General features: G+C 41.4%; 1 protein-coding gene across 1 annotated transcript in view; it reads left to right on the plus strand.

The window, feature by feature from the left end:
• Positions 1 to 21860, plus strand: part of frmd4ba (FERM domain containing 4Ba) — a gene marked incomplete at both ends in the record, with an annotated part of 84942 nt that overhangs the window by 58706 nt on the left and 4376 nt on the right. The window contains 7 exon segments of the mRNA XM_080026027.1: positions 12067 to 12143; positions 15080 to 15218; positions 16497 to 16638; positions 16747 to 16880; positions 16960 to 17076; positions 21380 to 21608; positions 21766 to 21822. Coding sequence (XP_079882153.1) covers positions 12067 to 12143; positions 15080 to 15218; positions 16497 to 16638; positions 16747 to 16880; positions 16960 to 17076; positions 21380 to 21608; positions 21766 to 21822 — 895 coding nt within the window.

Consider the following 21860-nt stretch of genomic DNA (forward strand, 5'->3'; position numbering starts at 1 on the left):
TTGCCTGCATGTTATTGCGGATTTTATCAACTTTACCTATAAAGAAATTATTAAAATGGTTCGCAATATCATAGGGTTTAGTTATGAATGCTCCATCATTATGAATAAAGGAAATAGACGTTTTAGATTTTCTCCCCATAATATCATTCATTGTGGTCCACAGTTTTTTCTTGTCATTTTTAACGTCGCTAATCTTTTGTTTGTAATATTCCTTCTTTTTAATTTTATTTAATTTTGTCACATGATTCCTTAATTTACAGTATTCTTGTCTTAGTGGCAGTGCAGCAGTAGGGAAGAAGAGCAGCTTCAAGCGTGGCTTTGTGTTTGGCAGCAGAGATGTTAGTGGCTAGGAACAGCAATGTGTAGACATTAGAATCAAAAATAAAGAGATGGTGTGTGTGTAAGAGAGAGAGAGAGAGAGAGAGGCACTGGTCAGACACAATTTAGGCCAAGTAAAGAAGCGTAATAGTATCGTACATATAGTCAATGCAATGGGCCTGTAAGAGCCCATAAGGTTATAACGACCCATAATGTAATTTAAAAAAAAATAAATTAAACCCATAGTGATAATCTAGAAACCCTGGTCAATAATGTAACAAATTGCTGAGTGGATCATTGTAATAACATTTAGCACTAAATGTTCCAACATATTACATTGTGGTTCACCTATTACATTATGATAAAGTAGTCTAAATCTTTTTTTTCTTATAGTGTAATTGATTTGTTACATTATAAACTGAGTCAATTTATGGATTAAAGGGGTAATTATAAAGTGTAGTATTTATTAAAAGCCTGTTTTCAATAGCTTTGACTATTAGTGTGTGAGCAGGTAGCAGTAGGCCTACAGTTACACATAGCCTACACACAAACACAGGTAACGCAAAACGACTAAGTGCGCACTCACACTAGGCCATCTGTTCCGTGCCCGAGCTCATTTGCATCCTAAAGTCTAGATCGTTTGGCTAGTGTGAGCACGCCATCTGTATTCCAGCACGGAACACTTCCTTGGCCACGGCACGCTTGGGAGAGGTGTGCCCGGGCACGGTACAGATGCTAATGAGATATCACGCGCACAAGCAAGCGCACAGGCGGCATGACAGGCGAACGTGTGCGCGTGTGCGTGCGTGTGTGTGTACCATGGACCTATTATAAGAGGTGTGTAAACGAGCGTAGTTCATGTCAACTGTGTGTTTACAGGCGAACGTGCGTGTGTGTGTGCGCGCGCGCCTACAAGACGTTGGGCGCACGAGGACAATGACGTCACGGTTAACCGTGTACACGAAAAAAATTACGTCGTGTACACAGTTAGACATTTTTGTAAACGTTCACACCCCTAATTGATACCATTATCAAGTCTCCTTATCGATCCGGGTCTTTATCGAATCACTATCGATATCGATAGTGATTCGCCTGCAGTGTGCAGCACTGTGGCAGTGCCGGGAGCGCCCTCACAATGTCATTGGTTGAGGGTTCAACACTCTCCACGTGCACTGCTCAATTGATTGACGCCTAGAAACGTCCCGACTGAAAAAAAATAAACCAAAACAAAGCAAATACAGCCAGTGGGTGGAGGGCTGTGCAGGTAAATACACCACCACACATTGAGTCGGATTACTTTTGTGTGACTATAATTAAATTTTTTTAATGAAAATGTTGCAGTCAACCTTTGAACTCTTATTAGTTTGCAGTTGAAAACATATTTTTTCAAAGCAAATGTCCAAATGTTTGCTGTTTATTTTAGTTTTTCTCATGTAGGTCAATATTCTAAGAATAAGGGATGTTATATACTGTACAAATTGTAAAGCTGTGTGGGACGATTAACCTTGGGTGTGGCCTCTATAATTGACCTAGTATGGTTTTTCTACAAAGTGACATTTAAAGGTGAAGTAAGCGGTTTATTTATATTAAAATAACTGTTAAATCGTTCTATATTCATACAGTAATCACTTACACGATGTGCGCGGTTTCATAAAGCCAATCTCTTAGTCAGCTGCACTGCATGCAATCATAAATTAAACTTTATGGGGGCGCCTTTAGCTCAGTTGGTAAGGCGTCCCCCTCCCGGGCCGGGCCCAGCAGCAGACCCGGGTTCGGTTCCCACCCGCAGTCGTTCTCTGCATGTCACTCCCCTCTCTGCCCCATTTCACCTCTGTCTCTCTGCACTATCGATAAAAGCATAAAAATGCCCCAAAAAAAAAAAAAAAAGAAAGAAATTAAACTTTATGTAGTATCCCGAAATGTTATCCAATCACAAGAGAGAACGCTACAAACCCACAACCGTCCGCACCCGTCTCACTCATGGTCTCACTGCCGGTGCACGCCAGAGCGATACATGGGTGAATGTTTATGCGCCTACAATGGCGGAGCAGGTAAAAATCCTTCCCAATGTCTGTTTTGATGGTTTTTTGATGGTTTTTATCATGTTTTATCCATACCTGCAAACTCGTCGCTTTTCGGCGAAAATCGCCGTTTAGAATCAAAATATATGACCCACGTGAATCGTATAGATCCGAAGAGTTTTTGTTTTTGGGAGGGGGAGGGGGGGGTAGCGGCAGCTGCCAGAGAAGTCAGCCAGCGCTTCCCAGACTGGACTGTGTGGGCGAGTTACCGTAGTGTGAGACAAGGGAATATCGTTATCTTGGCAATAAAACATCTTTGGTAGACGTCATGAGTATTGTCCAATCAGCGTTAAGATCGGGCACAGTAAAGCATCACTGCTGCCGCTGTGTGTTCAGACTTTAGAATTGGCTAAAAGTCTCAATCAAAGCCCTTTTGATAATAAAAAATTTGAGGCTTTGATTAAACACTGTCAATTCTTCAGAGGTTAATGTAACAGCCTACTGAAACAGAAACTATACGGAGGGACGCAGCTCACTGTACAGTCCCTTTATTTAGTCGCGCTGTCAGTTTGCCGACATGGCTCTCTGTTAGACTCGAGACATAGAAAAAGATCGCGGAAGCCGTTCCCGTAGACAAAGTTAACGGGCAGGATATCCCCGACTGATTTCATCCATCAAACCACAGAGTTTTTTCTGAGCGGCGTCTCACTCGCTCACTGGGTCTCCCGGGTCCCGGTGATTTTCACCGTCACAGCGATCGACTCGCTGCTTTGCTGGGACGGAGACTTTGTGTGAAGGTGATTTAACATCACGGTCGTAGACGAATGTTATAACTTTATGCTGTATAGTTTGCACTGCACTGTTGACCCACACAGGACTCTTAAGTGAAGCTGACAGTTTAATGAGTGCACATTGCAGAAATGAAGTGTCTGCAGTGCGCTCACAATCAGAGCCGACCGACAGGCCCCCCCCCCAATTTATTTTTATTTAAAATAAAAATAAATTTAAAATATTATGCAGGGTCAGAGGACCCTGCATAATATTTTATTTTAAATTAACATTTTAATGGAAAATCCAAGAAGCTTCTAATTCATCCGACCCAGTGTCTCCAAATTATTTGTTCACACAAAATTCCTCAGATTTAGCCTCTTAATTTCCCTCTCAAAGTGCACCAGATTCATGCATTTCACTTTAAAAAGTTTAAAAAGAATCTCCCGGGGGGGCATACCCCCGGACCCCCCTAGGAGGGTCAGGATCTCAGCTGGCTATTATTTTCACCCAGCTGGACATTGGAGGCAATAGTGGAGAACTCTGGTTGTGTGAATGATATTTAACAATAGCCAATCGTTTGGACAGCGAAAAACACCCGACCCCCCTAGAAGGGACGGGTGTTTGTCACCTTTTTCACCTCCTATGAGTTTGCAGGTCTGTTTATCACACTTATGGATCTAACTTGCTGCTCGAAGACCGCAGTGCATTAATGTGGTGACGTAGGGATGAGCGAGGGGACTGCTAACTGCAGTAACTGACAGGAAGTTAGCTAAACTGACCATTCCGCTTACAGCTCCTTTAAAGCTCCCATATTATACACTTTTCGGTACTATTATACACCATATTATATGGTCTTAGTGGTCCCTAATACGTTTTTCTTTCATTGTTTGCTGAAAAAAACTTTCAGATAATTTATTGTACTATGCTGATGTTCAGCTAATCTCACAATGGCCTATTTTTTTAAAAAGAGCTGCAGCTCCCCTCGTAAATATACAATCTTTGAGCTCCACCCACCCCCTGTCCGGAAGCGAAGCCAGATACGCCTCGCCCTCTGTCTGTCAGGGCCGTGGACCAATAAGAAATAGGGGTGTGGGCTGCACAGTGGAAGCTTCTGGCTTTCCAGTTTTTGAGGTCAGAAACGAGGAGAATTCTGACTGGAGTATATTGGGGGGGAGGGGTGGGGGTTTCAGAAAGGGGGAGAGTGGGAAAAGGAGAGATTGTTATTTTTTTTTATATTTTGGCAGTCGCTAGGCACACCGTGGACCCATGGATATGTTAGAACACATTTAAAAAGTGCATTTAGCATAATATGTGACCTTTTAATACTCAAGTGAGAAAAACAGATTTTTTTAAAAAGTTATTCATTATAAACTTCTTGTGGAAGTATGGTATGTAAATTGCTGCTCTTCATCACCATGCCTCTTGTGCACTGGTAAATGATCCATCCACACTGTTAATAGGCGAAATAAAAACCCTGGTTCACATGCCAGTCAGACAAGACGGATGGGAAAAATATTTTGGAGTATCAGTGTGTGCTCCCTGAGCAGAAAGGCGGAAGAGCTAATAGATTACAATACCAGCAACAATGGAATAAATTGTCATGAGGATTATTAAACAGCTCAACTTCAGAGGGGAAAATGCACAAATACCTACACTCTCAGCCAAATGTGAAGCCTTGTCCCTCTTTTATTTTTAAAGCTCACAACTGGGGCAGTTCACTATTAAAGTACATTCAGATATCTTGTGTTTGTATCTCATGTAGAGCTCATCTGTCTCATTTATAACTGAAAAAGTACAATTATTTACCCAAACGTTCAAAATTGTTTCTTTTAAACCATTAGCAATATATTATACTTTTATTTTAGGTACTTTAACTAAGGACCAATTGATACTTCCTTTACACAACTGTTTAGCTTTATGATGGCTATGATACACCCATCTAGTCTGTGCAGGGCCTACAATGTGCCTTTTCTATGAAAAAAAAAAAAGTGGTTTCAGCACAAAAATGTCCTACTGAGCTGTGTATTACCCTCCCCTTTGTTAAGAGCAGTTTTATTTTATAGTGTCCCAACCAAGCGTCTCTCCCCAGCCTCTTTCATTAGACTTGTGATGGTTGTTGTTATATGGCAGGAACCTGTTGACATAGCAGGGTGTGCTCTTACACTGAGGCAGTAATGGGCACAGCCAAAGTGTGTCTCTCTCCCCCAACCAGCCTAGATGAAGGTGTAATTATGCTTCTCTGTGGGGAGCAGCAGGCCTCTGGGACTGCTGTTGGCACTCTGCCAGCCTGGTGGGTGGGTGCTTATTTAGTGTTTAGGGGGCAGCAATAAGGGCCTTATGTTACTACGAGGGTTCAAAACTAGTCTCTGCCTTCTCCAACTCCTCCACACAAGACAGGCAAAGTGATCTCCGTCATAGTGACATTCAACTGACTACGGAAATTTTGGATGTTGAATTAGCCTTAGACTATTTCATCAATACTTTCACCTCAATTATAAACAAGCATGCGCCCCTTAAAAAGCATAGAGTAAAAAAATTGATCAAACCCCTGGTTTAAAAGTGAACTGTCTGATTTATTTTCCGAGAGAAATAAAGCATGGTCTGTAGCTAGACGCTCTGGAGATAATACCAATTGGACTATTTTTAGACACCTTAGGAATAAGTGCACATCCATGACTAGGAAAGCCGAATCTGAATACTACCTTGAATTAGTCTCCGACTGCTACTCTAACCCTGCACTATTTTGGAAAGCTGTGAACTATAATAAGAACAATTCTAGCACAGTTCCCACTCAGATCAAATTAAATGGTCACACTCTCAATGATCAAAAAGAGATTGGCTTAGCTTTTAATAAACATTTTGTAGCTGCTGGTCAACTCTTTCAGAATGGAGGATATACGCCTTCTACCACCAGTAGTAACGTACCGCCTGTCTCTCAAACTCCTATTTTCAGCCTTGATCAGAAGATCAAGGCTGAAAATCTACAACAACACTTGTGGGAAGAATCCCACAAGTGTTGTTGTAGATGCGCTCCTCGCCATCAACCCCAAGAAGTACATGGGAGAGGACAATTTGGACCTGTTTTCAATCAAGCTCTCTACACATATAATATCAAAACAAATAACCCATATTTTTAATCTTTCGATCTCCTCTGGAATAGTTCCTAAAATTTGGAAAAAAGCTCACGTAATTCCTTTACATAAAGGTGGTGACAAAAATAATCTTAATAATTACAGGCCAATTTCCAAACTCCCATGCCTCGCAAAAATTCTAGAATCACTTATTAATAATCAGTTAAAAACATTTCTAACTAGTGCTTCCATTTTGAGCCCATTCCAATCTGGTTTTAGGGCAGGCCACAGTACTGTCTCTGCTGTGACTTTGGTTGTAGACAACATTGTTACAGCATTAGACATGAAAAAGCACTGTGCAGCACTTTTTATTGATCTTTCAAATGCCTTTGATACTGTTGACCACCATTTGCTTTTACAGAGGCTGCATGACATTGGCTTTGATCATTCTGCATATAGTTGGTTTAGGGATTATCTCTCTGATAGACAGCAGTCAGTTAAACTGGGAAGATACCAATCTGAGTTTCTAACTGTTACAAATGGTGTCCCACAGGGCTCAATTTTAGGTCCAGTTCTTTTCACAATTTATATAAATAACATTGTTTCATCGCTAAAAAACTGTCACACCCATCTATACGCTGACGACACAATACTGTATTGCATTTCCGATTCGGTGCACCAATCTATTCAGAACTTACAAAGTTTTTTTAACACCCTGCAGGACTGTCTAGTGGACCTCAGGCTTGTTCTTAATACAGACAAAACCAAATATATGTGTTTCTCCAGAGCAAGAACAACACATTTTAATGATTTTAATATTTTTACAAAGAATGGATTTTTAATTGAAAGAGTCACAGAGTACAAATATCTTGGCATCTGGTTAGATGATAAACTCACTTTTAATTTTCATATAAAAAATCTTGTTTGTCGACTACGACAAAAAATTGGCTATTTTTATAGGAACAAAACCACCTTCCCTTTATTTAGTAGGAAAAGGATTATTGGGGCAGTTTTCATGTCTGTCCTTGATTACGGTGATGTGGTTTACCGGCATGTCGGCTGTGTCGGCGATAGTGTATTACAGAACAGTTAGTGGCATTCGGAGCGCAGAATCTAGGTCAACTATAGGCTACTGACGAAAATCACACAACACATTGCTTCTATTTATTAACAATATTTATGAATTTAGCCTATATTTTGCTGATCCAACTCAAATTCAGCCCAGCCAGGCGGTAGTTAAGTTTCAGTTTGGTTTTCATCTCCATGGTATACAGCTGTTTGGACCAGCTGATCGGCTCCCTACAGCGGGAGTCAGTCTGCGTTCCAGTTGTACTGGGAAGTTGGATTTATGGTGCCAGTGATAACTGAACTAAATGATAAAATAAAGCTATCTCTTCCTTCCTATATCTGTCTATCATTAGCCCTCCACTGAACACTCAGTCACTACTATCCTTGCTAAAAAGAAGCAGGATTATGACCTCATTTAGCACATTATTTTTAAATATTTTATATTATAATTTTTTTTTCTCCCCCATCTAATTTTGAAGATTTTTAGAAAAATGTGTTTTGTAAGCGCTTAACGGAGCATGTTTAAATACAACCTGTGAACCTTACCTTTTAAATGTATTTTATTTCATGTTTCTATTAGGGATGTTAAACGACTCATTATTTGCGTGTCGACGTGTCGGAGGCATGAATCGACAAATCGATCGATTTACTGTGCCATTTATATAAAAAAAATAAAAAAAAGGCAGTGTTCCTTTTTTGCAGCAGCACGTGGTTGTGATGCTGATAAACTGCGCTTTCCTTTAAACAACACTGCTGCCGTCCGCTGTGTGTGTTCAGACTTCATCTGCATCAAAGCCTTTTTGATAATAAAATGAGAGGCTTTAATTTTAAAAACGCTGTCCATGCGTCGGAGGTGAATGTAACTTACTCGGCTGAAAACAGAAACTAATGAAGGGGATCGGCTCACTGTACAGTCCCTTCAGTCGCGCTGTCAGCTTGCCGACATGGCTCTTTGTGTTTATGTTACTTAATAGACTCGAGATATAGAAACAGATCGCGGAAGACGTTCACGTAGACAACGTTAACGGGCAGGATACCCGTGACTATCATTTTATCCATCAAACCACAGAGTTTTTCTGCACGGCGGCTCACTCACTCATACTTGCCAGGTCTCCTGGTGATCGTCACCGTCACAGCGCTACTCGCTGCTTTGCTCGGGCGGAGGCTTTGTGTGAAGGTGATTTAACATCACGGTCGTAGACGAATGCTATAACTTTAGGCTGCATATGTTGCACTGCACTGTTGACCCACACAGGACATTTAATGCGCGCACATTGCAGAAATGAAGCGCCTGCAGCGCGCTCGTGACCACACGTGAACTCCCATCACGGACGTCTCCCATGTCCCCAAAACATATAATAAAGTAAAACACCCGATTTACCAATTTCTATTTTTAGAGTCGTCTTGAGCACAAGTCGAAAATCGAGCCGAGAATCGACACATTATTCACATCCCTAGTTTCTATGTGCTACACAGGCTTAGATATTAAGGTTTTGGTAGACATTGACAATTCCTCAGTCCTCCCCGCCTTAGGTCACAGCCCGTTTTCAAATCAGCCCTGATTTAGAAGAGGTAATGGACGGAGGTCAGCTGTTTTAGTATTTATATTTTAAGTTTGTCAAAACCTCTTCAAGTAGCAGCAATAGCACACCTTCTCTGATGTCATTAAGAGGATATGCACATTTAGTAATGTGAATACCCTGTAATTTCCATTACGTATAGATTAAGTGTATATAAGCAAAGCTTGAATATTATTAACTCCCAATATCTGGAGTGGGCATAGTAGGAGAAAGAAACAACATTTTATTTTATAAGAGGGCTACACACAATATTCAATATGAGAAAGAAAATGGAGGACCACAAGTGTGTTTCCAGGACATAAGATGGGACAGAAGCAGATGGCAAATCAAGACTAAATTATTTTTTGAATTAACCAAGAGATGTCTCTCTCACTCACTGTCTGTGTCACTTGGGCTCTCTACCTCTCCGTGGGTAATGGGACACTCTGTAAGACCACATGCTGGTCCACAGAAACGATCAGCCAACCAAACAAAATAAATCTTCACTCTATTATGGGTGGCAGTTGCAGTATTAGTGTGATAATGACACGATAAGAAAGACTTGAAATAACTAAAGTGTCTGAGGGTAAATGATCATGATTCATGATCGTGAAACAAAATAGGTTGAAGTTCCTTCCGTTGTCCTCTTGTCAGGTTTTCACAACGTTATCTCTGCGTCATGATGTGGAAACGTACCGTCTTGCCTGCTAGCCCAGCCAGTCAGTCATTGCTGGTATGTGACGTGTATGTGAAGGGTGGGGCACAGATCTTTTTTTGTATACGGGTGTGCGAGTCAGGGCTTTTGAAACATTTTCAATTGCATGGTTTTTCAGGACTCGCAGGCAGCCCGGGGGGTCCTTATTGGGTGTGAGTGGGATCTGAACAGCCTGATCCCATCTGAAACCACAGATATTTCTGGCTAACTTCCACCTGCCTGTAATGAGGCCTTTGGCTAAAACAAGTGAGATTTGAATACTTAAGATGCAAATCGTGCGTGTACTGTTAAAGTATGAGAAGAATTTCTGATTCTGATAAGCTACTGTTTTTCCTACTTTTAAGAAAATTGTTTATTTCGTTATCTCTCTATGAGTCACTTGCTATGTAAACTTGCTTGCTGGTGTGCAGAATGTTTTCTTGAACTGCTTCCTCTTTACTTGCAGTCTTGTGATTGTCGAGTTTGAGGTGTGTCACATCCTTGAAATATTCAGACAGCAGCTTCAACAGCAATCCCAGCCAGGAGAATCTTCTATTAGTTTTATCTATGTGCTGGCACACAAGTGTTTCTCTAATAGAAGGAACCATCCTGTGAAAGTGTGTGTTTATTGCCTAAACCTTTCTTATCTGTTGTCATAATGTAAATGATCCCAGTGTAAGGGACTAGGGAGTGTTGATTGGTGTGGGGTCCCTGCTATGTCTTGCTAGTTGGTTCCTATGGTTTATAAAGTGTCATGCTCTTCATTCAACTGGAAGACTGACTGTGTAATTGATAAGGAGTGTTGGCTGTAACACTGTGTGGAATGATCCACCATACCCACAATAATAAAGCAATACTGTTGACTATGAACTGAATATTGACTTCCAGTGTCTTTCAGGATGGCAACAGTTTTTTTTAAGAGTTTAAAAAAAAGAAGAAATCGACATTTGAAAACCATAAAAAATGCAAGCGTTCTGTCAGTGTTGTGTCTGTTGGCTTGTGACAGTTCATCACAGTGCATACTGTTTCTTCTTACCTGGTTCAGTGACCTGACATAGAGCCCCTGCATTTAATGATTAGACCATAATAACAGATTCCTAACATATTTGCCCTAGTGGACAAGGTGGTTATAATAGATTTGGCTACATAACTGTGTTGTATGTGGTGTTTACAATATGGAAAACAGAGAAACTATCAGTCCCACACTGACTTTGAGTATTCAAAGTTGGTGTGGGACTGATAGCTTATCTGGGAGTTATGGAAAGTAGAGAAGATTTGAAATGTTCTCAAACAAGCAAAAACACTGTCTAGGAAATGTTTTTGTATAACCTGCTCATCTGGTCTGACTAAAAAGGATGTGTAGGAGTAGGTGTAGAGAGAGAAGAGAGAGCTGCAGGGCAGTAAAGCCTTAAAGGCTGTGTGAGGTATCTGTGATGTCAGAGGAGGAGGACTGGCTAAAGGGGCGTGGACAGCTCAGCTGAAACTCTTGCAACATCTATCTAGCACCAGACAAGAGAGAGTATTGTTCGAGGAATCTCTAGCTCTGTGGGAAACTCAAAGTCAAGGGATTCAATACAAACCCCAGAGAATTCAGCAGCGATTTGATAAGGGAAGAAATACCTTTCATGGTAAGCCTTTTCTCTGTGTCCGCCTCGTTCCGAAGCTGTTTTAAGTAGCAGCAGTGGGTTTTAAAAAAATATTCTCCTTGGTTCTTTTAAATGTTCTCTTTACCTGTGTGTACCTGTTCTCTATGATCTTCGATTCATGCGCTCTGTCACTGTGTTAGCCAGACTGTAAAGGAAGTTTTATATTTAGTTTGTTCACTATTAAATGTGGTCAGCAAATGTGTTTGTCCCAGTGGAAGTGGACAGTGTCAGATTATTGTGATTTCACACCCGAGGTACTATTTCTCACTATGGGTTTGATAAGTTTTTATAATTCGTAGTTTTAGTACATTAATCTCAACCCTAAATTTTTTCTTTTGCTAAAATGAGAGCAGGGAAGCGTAGTTCACAGGCCAGTGGCACCATATCTCTTTATTGAGGCCAGTGTCAGTGGAGCAGATGTTATATTCTGACACAGAGAGTTCCGGCCTGTGAGAGGCTGGCCTGCCTTCTGCTATGATTTTGAACCCTCTTGTTGCAGCAGCGTTATAATTGCTCCTGTGTTAGCCTGAACATACACCTAACTGGGCTGGCCTCCTGAGTTCCATTCACAACATGGGCTGTTATGTTGTTTCTGCTAATGTTGCAAGTTGACCGGAACAAAAAACTGCTAAAGGGCAGGCTGCTGTGGCTCAAACAAAGCATGTTGTTTTAATACCCCCCACCCCCCCCCCCCCCCCCACACACACACACACCCCTGTTGTTTTGTTCTTGTGGCAAGATTGATCCCCTGATTATGGGAAGCTTCTAGCTTTTCAGTTTTTTCACAGCCTTTGCGAGTCAATATACATTTCTGTTTATATCAATAGTCCCATGTTGCCTGTGTACTCAGTCAGTAATGTGTAATGTCTCTCTACCCCTCCTCTATCTTTCTGCCAAACTGTCTCTTTCCCTCTGCAGTTGTTTCAGTGGAAGCAGTTGGAGAATTTGTATTTTCGAGAGAAGAAATTTGCGGTGGAAGTGAACGACCCACACAGGTCAGAGAAAGAAAAACACTTTTATTTTCTGAAATGTCCTTTCCCTGTTTTTCAAGTGATCCTACTGCCAGCTGCTGCTCTTAATGTCCTCATCCTACACCTCAAGCATTATAAAGGGCATCCACAGCCAGTGGCCAATTTAGGGCACCATGTTAATAGCTGTAACCTGTCTCTGTCAGTGTTTTTCTGCTGTTGAAGGGCCACTATTATTCTTGAGCAGTGTTGGGAACGTTACTTTAAAAAAGTAATTAGTTATAGTTACTCACTACTTGTTCCAAAAAGTAACAGAGTTAGTAACTGAATTACTTTATAATAGAAGTAACTAGTTACCAGGGAAAGTAACTATTTGCGTTAGCCTACTGTAAAAAAAAAAAAAAAAGTTGCTAGGCTATATGTCAACAAATTTGGATTTTTCTGAGCAGTTTTCACAAGTCAGTTGAAATGAGTAGAACAGACAGGTAGGCCTACTTGTAGGCTACATAACCTTCAATATTTATTGCACATCATCAGACAGCAAGAGGTTTATCCTGCACTTCAAGTATTTTGTTCTCAACAAAAGTAGTAGAGGAAACTGTTGAAAATGCTGATCTGCTATATCGGGTGTCGGCTAAAACACCACTTAAGGCCAAAAACGTCAGACTATAGCCCCTTTTACACAGAGATTGCGGCATATTGACGGAACAACATCACTCCAAAATGCCGGCTTTGCTTGCTTCTGTGTTATTTACACAGAACCAAGCAACGCCGGCCTGCTGGCGCATCAGTAGCCCCTTTTACACAGCGCTCCGGAATGAAAGAGGTGCTTGTAAACAGCGCCAGGTGTGACGTAAACATTTAGCGCCGCGCCGGTCAGCTGCTTTACAACAACACTGGCCGGTGAATTGAGAGCAGAAGTGCTGGAGCTTGCAGTAAGAGGGCCGTATTTTACTGTCCCCACGATGTGCCAGTTGATCTCGCTACGCGCTGAGTCCAACATCACTGGGACAGTTAACCAAACTGACTAAATCAATCCGACCGCTTCACCTCTGTGTGTGTGTGTGTGTGTGTGTGTGTGTGTGTGTGTGTGTGTGTGTGTGTGTGTGTGTGTGTGTGTGTGTGTGTGTGTGTGTGTGTGTGTGTGTGTGTGTGTGTGTGTGTGTGTGTGTGTGTGTGTGTGTGTGTGTGTGTGTGTGTGTGTGTGTGTGTGTGACAGGTTGGTTGTGAGCGAGTCTCTTTGTGAGGGCAGAGATCTGCCAATCAGACATAAACATACACATACACACAGTGTGTGAAGTCACGTTACTGTAGACAGAAATAAAGTGTGGATATACGCTCAGACTTAGGATAATAATAGCGGCGGCGGAATGTGTTAGCAAAACAGTAGCTCTGTGGCTAACAGCTGAGCCGGAGCCTTCAGTCAGCTGAAGCAGACAGTCTAGCGGGGCGAGCAGACTATTCCCCCGTTACTAGGTCGACCTTCAAGCTGAACAAGAGCCCTCCGCTGCGCGTCGGGCTCCTGCTTCAGCTTGTCGGTCTTTATTTCTAGCAAGTGACCCGTTCGCTATACTTTATCCCTTACTTAGCCTAGCCTAGCTTTCCCATTGTACAACTTCTCCTGGGCAGAAATAGACTCATACACTCTGCAAAATGAAGCGCGGGGGTTTGGATTGAGCAACGGACCTTATGATCAACTAGATTATACACCGTTCCTTTTATTTGGTGATTTTTACGGGACATCAGGCCGCCGTGGTTAATGTTAAACACACGTCCTTCAACTGCTAACATGGTCGCATGTTTAGAACATAGACTATGGAACGTCAAACGCCCCCCTGTTCCGCAACAACAAGCTGGAGCATTTAAACAGAGAGGCGGAACTGATTGTGTCGGGAATCTTACTACCCCCCGAGGTAGTAAAATTCCCAGAACAATCTCTCGCACCTTTCTTCCCTCGTTCCGCAACTGTCGCATTTATACAGCAGGGCGGAGGGCCGAAAGGCCGGCATATTCCCGGCTTTCACTGGCTGTGTAAAAGGGGCTTATGAAGCATGAGACGATGAGAGGAGGAGTAAGGATTTATCCTATGTTTATTTCCTTCTTTAACATGCACAGCAGAATACAGATCCCAGGAAAAGAACAATAGCAATATTCGTCTCATGATGACACGTTAAATAGCTGTTGCAACCGGCGAATCGCGGCCGTTTAATAACGTGCATAAATTATAATTTATAGAGATCGGGAAACTCCATGCACTTACTCACAAGGGCGATGCAAACAAACTCAGGGAAAGCACGTTTCAACCGTGGATTGATAGGTGGTTACTGCGGCAACGTGCACGCTCACACAACAGAGAGAGAAAGAAAAAGAAACTTCACTAAACAGGCACTCTGGCTGACTGACGTGACGGCGCTAACTGACAGTCATAATGTCATCCACACTGAATAAAACACAATTTAAAACACACCGGTCTCCTCACTAGCAGTTTGTGTAGTATGGAGCCAGGGGTGCGTTCGGATTATACAGTTTATTCAATCAATTCATAGTAACGCACCCATTTAACGTTCAGGAACGATAACGGCGTTGTAACAACGGAAAAAGTAATTAGTTAGATTACCCCGTTACTGAAAAAAGAACGGCGTTACCTAACACCGTTATTTTAAACGGCGTTATTCCCAACACTGTTCTTGAGTTATAAAACATCTGCTTCTTATACAGGCTTTAATGTGGCATTCAGTCTTTAAAGCTGTTATTAGATCCCACTGTCTGTTTAGAAATGAGTTTGATGTCTCTGGATAAATACTTATGAGGATTCCAATCTTTGCCTAAAACTATTTTTTCATTTCTTAATAAAGCTTCTGATATCTACCTTTAACTGTTATATTTTTGTATGTAGCTTTGGAACAGATTTGCTATTTGTATCAGCACAAGTACTGAGGGTTTTTTTCTGTTATCTTCTTCAGAAGAACAGTAACCAAGCGAACCTTCGGGCAGACTGGTCTGGTCATCCACACGTGGTATGCCTGCCACTCTCTGATTAAAACCATCTGGGTGATGGCCATCAGCCAGCACCAGTTCTACCTGGACAGAAAGCAAAGCAAAGTGAGTGTCTTGTTTTCTTCTCACTGATTCACTTAAAACTGTGTTCATATTTCCTCCCAACCACGATTCAGTTAGAATACTCCTTTTACACTGATGCTTGATGTGTGTAGATTGCTTTTGTCATGTCAAGTGACCCACATATGCCACCCCCCTACAGAGCAGGGTCAGGCCTGTGTGTTTGTGTTTTTGTTTGTGTAAAGTAAGTTCTTGCTGGGAAAAACATAGATCTTTGAGTAGCAAAAGACTGGCTGGTGTACGGAGTGTGTTAATGTTCTTCACTCTTCAGTTTGTCAACTCATTTGAGCCTATTAGGAACTTGATTTTGGGTGAAAAAAGCTTTAGCGTTGAGCTTAATTTGGCCATAAAAGGTACACTGTACTGAGTTCTGTTTGAACATCTATTGTGCAAGTGTTAAAGACCGTTATAGCAATGACTGTTCATCAAGTGATGCACTGTGTGACTAGAGTAAATAGCTTTGCAAATTGATATCCCAGGCCTCCAGGTTTAATGTTATAGGTTTCATTCTTCTCAGTCCTGTTGGGAAATTGTCACTTCCTCGATTTAAACGGAATGGAATTGTCGTTCTCTATTGAACGGGAAGTAAACGGTAGTTAGGTAGCTGAAATTGAATATGCACTGAGCTTGAGTGAAAGATTCTTATCACTCTACCAATATAGCAAAATCATATAGTTGTTGTAGTGACTATGTCTATATTCGCCTTTTATGTGGTTAAAGAGGATATGTATTAAACTCAAAGTAAACTACAATTGGCCTTTTATAGCATGTGAAGTTGTGAAGGGATACATGTTTATCTTTATGTTCACATCCAAGTTCTCTTGCAAGTGTTAAAAGTTGTCACAAGGCCCTGAATACAAATGTGTGGTCTATGTGTTTGTGTTTATGATGCATATTTTATTTTGCTGAGTATGGGGGCTATTATGCAGTATGAGCAGTGTGTGATGTGCATTCCATGATTGTGTGTGTGTGTGTGCGTGGCTGCGTGCATGGCTGTGTACGTGCATGGCTGCCGTCAAATGAGGTTATTCAGCCACTGCCTCCCTCAAAGGCAGATGGTGTGTCAGTGTTCATCCAGGAATAGAACTCTACACTGATTGATGAGAGAGCAGTGCTGCACTTGGAACACCAAGCATGCAAATGGAGCCCGCCACCATTCACAGTGCGCTATCATTAAAATGAAAAACTGACAATCCCACCCTTCACTACTCTTTTCCTTCCTTTCCTCGTCCCTCTTCGTAAATGTCTCTTCCTTCCTAACAGACAAAGATGACCACGACCAGGAGTTCAGGGGACATCGCCGTGGACCTCACAGAGATCTGCGCCCCGCGGATCACTAAACAGTCCAGCATGGAGAGCAAAGACCAGCTTATCATGGCCAGCAACGGAAGCCTCATCTCAGCCGGTAAAGCACAGAGTTAATCAGCAACACGGCTTCTGTTCCACTAGACATTGATGTGGAGATGATTTATTGATAGAATTTGCAGTTAATCAAATGCGTGCCCGGTTCCAGGTTCTGTCGACTCTGAAGTTAGCGAGGAACAGAAGAAAGAGAAGATCTCAGAGTTAAAAAATAAAGAAAAGAGCCTTCAAGACACACTGACGCATAAACTGGAGGAACTGAAGAAAATCTGCATGAGAGAAGCTGTGAGTGTCTCTCTCTCATTCTGTTATTCCCCACTAATGTTTGAACTGTCAGATGATTGTTGGTTGCTTTTTTCCTCAGGAGCTTACAGGCCGACTGCCTAAAGAGTTTCCCTTGGCCACAGGTCAGAAGGCTCCTCAGGTGCGTCGGCGAGTCGGGACAGCCTTCAAACTGGATGACCTTTTCCCCTATGATGAGGTTAGCAGAGCTGTTGTGTTGTGTTTTTTTGTGGTATTTTTCTGACTGTTATTTCACAATATGCTGAAATACAGTTCTTACAACCCTTGTTTACCTAGGGGTCATTAAGATGATTTGACTTTTGAAATGAGGATTGAGTCGTGTTCACACCTAATAGTCCACTTCTTTGGTGCGGATACTTTGTTTAATTTTTTTTAGATGGTTCGGTTCGCGTTCACAAAGGGAAAACTCAAACTATAAATCTTAGAGGTATAAATCAAGGAAAGTCTGTGTGTTTGTGTCTGTGTGTCATTCCTCATTTTTCTTGACTGGCTTGACCGATCACGCTGAAATGTCACATTGCTCTTCAGTATATTCCTGAGTATATACCCGGACAGAGCCATTTTTTTCATTTGTTATTGCAAAATTTGTCACGCTTGATTTGTGTTGAGCATTTGTGCTGCGATCACTACCGAAAATCCGCACATGCGCAACTGAGCCGACTCATTTCACTGGTCCGTGTCGCACCAATTGCTGTCGGGAGCAATAGGAGGAGCCATATTTTCTGCTTTGTTTTGTGCAAGGGAGAAAACAATCTCGTGCTTGTGTTATTGTGAGGCAGCACAACCATAGGGTGCTGCAGCAGCCCCAGCCCCAGCATCCCACGGTATGCAAATACATAGACACTGCAAGAAAAAAAAGTGGGGCTGATTTACAACAAACACACACACACATGGACACCGCGAGTGCAATCAAATCAACTGGACCGACTCATTTTAAGGTTGATGAAATGTGTATCTTCTATTTCATGTCCATATGAAGAAGTATCCAGCAGTGAGGGGTCCCCACCTGCCCCAACTACTCGCAAAAAGCCCCATAACGTTGTTAGATACAGGCATGCAAACTAGTCACCTTTCAGCGAAATTTGCCGTTTTGGAAACAAAATAAGCCACCTATGTGATTCGTGGAGATCCGCTAAGAAAATATTTTGGGGGGAAGGGGAGGTCCTGATGGCCAGCACAGTGTGTGTGTGTGTGTGTGTGTGTGTGTGTGTGGAGTGGAGTGAAGTCACCATAGTGACTAACTATGATTGACCGATGGTAACTCCTATCATATGAGCTTTGACGGTCATTTGGCCAATCAGATCCAGTATTTGTCATTGAGGGGCGGTGACCTCAGTCTGCAGGGAAGTTGACATTTTTTCCTCTCCGACTTATCGGAGCGTGCAAGAAGCCGCAGTATTATTATTTTACCGTGTTAATGTGCCTACTTAGTTTATGTGAATCACTTTTATAAATAAATTCACGGAGTTTGCCAAACGTTGTTTTACGTCTGTTTGCATTGATGTATGCGCGCGCTGATCAATGGCCCTGGTTTGTCACTGCAGATTAACGTGTCACCTCAAGTTAATAATGTGCTTTTGGCTATTGCTGTTTTCACGGTTTTTGAATGGTGCTTGGTGTTCTGTCCGACACACCTGAGGTGAATTTAGTGATTATAGCCGATCAGAGCCGAAACAACACACTCACCTGTTTCCTCCACTATCGTCATATTTTGCACCGTTATGTTCCAGCACACGACTGAGAGGTGTGTGTGTGTGTGTTGTTGAGTGAGGTGACCTTGATGCAACTTATTACTTGTGCATATCTTGTGACATTTGTATATCTTTTTGTCATAGGTAAAAGTAGGATATTTTAATATTTTTAATGAAACAGAATAGAGTGTGACTGCTCATCAGGGTAACGCTGACCAGAGGAAGGGGAAGGACCTTATATGGCCATACAGTAGGAAAGAGTAGAGGACGGGGGGCTACCGGGGTTCACCCGTGCAGGTGTTCTGAGATCAAAGGAAGGAGTAGAGGAAGGGGGCTACCGGGGTCCCCCCGTGCAGCTGTGCCTTTTTCACTCCTCCCTCTCTTCCAAGTCTCATTGGTCCTCAGATTACTATATAACAGCTCGTTCTAAGCAGGACAAGGCCTTTTTGGGCCACTTTTTGCAGGCACTACTATATACTCTATAGTTAGTCACGCTCTGTTCCAGCACACTCTATCTGTCCCTTTAACCATGGAGGCAGAAGAAAAACTTAGAAAAACTTTGTGAGTCCGAAATACTCTGAAAGATTTTGGACTTCGAAGAACTTAGAGGCAGAGTCTTTTAAAACACTTCTTTAAAACTCTTGAAACACAGATGACTTGGTAAAATTCTAAAACTTTAGGTGGGGATTATTAGCATTAGGAGTCTGATAGAATGGGGATGGAATTAACGGAGGTTTAATGAAAAACTTTCCTTAAGTCCTCACCATTTTTACAGACTTAGCGGGATGTATTCAAATACATATATAGGGCTAGAGCGCAAGTTTAAAATCGGAAAGCATGTGTTAACTCTGGTCTTGTGCTTTGACAAATTGTGACAAATACCAAGAAAACATCTACTAGGGGATAATGAGCAAAAACTCTGTTTTGATGAGTTTATAGGCAAATAACCTCTTTTCTTTTCCTTTCTTGTCCATTTTATGTAATATTTCTATACTCTCTTGTATTTTGTAAATAAAATCCCTTAAATGTTGTAAAGCCTCAGTTTGAATTAGTTTATAGCTGGAACAGAAGGACTTTAGGTATAGGGTTTTTTCTTCAAAGAGATCGTTTCCCCCCCGGGAGGTAAGTACAATATGACCACACTACGGCACATTACTGATTTAAAACATACACAACCTCATAAAACTAACCTCTCTGTAAGGAGAGAATATGCTCTAATTCCTTCCCGGATTTAACGCAGACGTTTTAAATCTTGAAATAGTATAAATGTTCTGTTTTTAGGAAGCGGGGTTAAAAAGCATAGGCTGCATAAAACTGAAATAAATAACTTGTGAAGGATATCTTCTGCCTAAAAGTGGTGAATGATTATCTGAATCAAATATAAAGTGTTGCATTTCATACCTAAACAGGATTCATTATATAGATGAATAAGTTTTGATGAAGTAAAACGCTGAACACGGTGGGTACAATTTTTATCTTTAAAGCAGAATCCCTGGTAGTCTAGTGGTTAAGATTCGGCGCACTCACCGCGAAGTCCCGGGTTCGACGCTCAGCGGACACCGTGAGGGTTATGGGAATTTACTTATGAGGAAAAGGGTTGTACTTAAAGCATCGTGTTACAAGTTGGTTAATACTAGTTTAATAGGTCATAACTAATGAACTTAAAAACTAACTTTTCATTGAAGGTCAGACTTTGGAAGTCGAGATCGCTTCAGTGTGTGTGTGTGTGTGTGTGTGTGTGTGTGTGTGTGTGTGTGTGTGTGACAGTGAACACAAGAGAAACTATGGGTGACTACATAGCGTATTTGTACGTGTTTGATTAATGGTTGTTAAGCAAAGATAATGCAAATCCTGTTTGCCACAATATAAATAGTTTATTGTAAGGGAATTTGGTGTGATTGATTTGAGGCTCCATGTTATTTTCTGTTATATGCTGTTTTTTGCCATAATTTTTAATCGTTTTTCTAAGCTGTTTTTAACGTTTTTCTTGGTAAATACCTACAAACATTATATGGGAAAAGTCAAGAAGGTTGGCTGACTAACTTGTTTTGCTCATTTTACTATTCATCTGATAAAAATAAAAGTTTTCTTTGTCCTTAATTCTCTTCAGCAGAATACCGCAAATTGCTTCTCTTACATGTTCAAATCACAAAAAAAATCTTCTGGGGGGATGCCCACAGACCCCGCTACAGGGGTTTGTTTTCGGACATATCACCTTTTTCATGGCTTATGAGTTTGCATGCCTGTAGATTTGACTATTTCTACCTCCCACTTTTTTTCATTACACCTTTAATACTTTCATCTTGCACTAATTTGTACCCTTTTCACTCTTGATTTTCTAGCCACATGCAATTTCTATTCTAATATGTTGTACATGGACAAGATTGCTTAGAAAATATTTGCCTGTGATCTTCATAAAATTCTAACCACACACACAACCCAACATTGACATGTAGTTGCACTGCACATATCCGCGGGTAAGGAATACTTACTATAAATTGTAAACATACAGTAAGTTTCAGTTGAACTGTACATTACATTGCATAATGCTTCGAATGAAACATTTAGTGTTAAGTTCCCAGCTAAAGTTAAATGGTAATAGGAACTGGAACATACATTTTGTAATAAATATGTTGCACACTGAAAATGAATGGTAGATTAATGAACGTATCTGTTGACCTGGATATTACTGAAGTCTGTTACTTTGTGTAGAGAACTGCTGCTGACAGGATCTGTCTGCATTTTCGGGAAACTCCCCTGTTAACTGTGTGTGTGTGTGTTCCCCTGTAGGACCCACAACTGAGGAATCTGGAGAGCAGGTTTGCCCTGCATCAGAAGATCGTGGAAGCAGCCATTAAGCTAGCCAATGAAGGGGACCTGTGCAAGACGGTGAAGAAGAAGAGGAGAAACAACTGTCTGGATGCAATGAGGAAGCTGGAGGAGATTGAGAGGGAGATCAACGCCTACAGGATCAAGAAGGGAAGAATACCCACCCAAAGAGCGTCACTGATCATAGCAGGTAGATGTTATAAACAACTTCAGTAGATACTCCATAATGTTGTTGTTTTTCAAAACTTTTATACATTTTTACCTTTTTGAAGTTGTATTGAATTGAAAAGTCTATCTCATTATATAAAAAGTAGAATATCAAATCCTGATAGTTTTTCTCTTATCAGATGACTGTAACCCTTCAGAACTCAGCTCTCTGTCTGATAGCCTAACTCTTGAAGATGGTAAGTGCCCAGGCCATAGCCATGCTGCAGTGTGTGCA

Source organism: Ammodytes marinus, assembly GCF_949987685.1.
Source record: "Ammodytes marinus genome assembly, chromosome: 4".
Taxonomy (NCBI): Eukaryota; Metazoa; Chordata; class Actinopteri; order Uranoscopiformes; family Ammodytidae; genus Ammodytes; species Ammodytes marinus.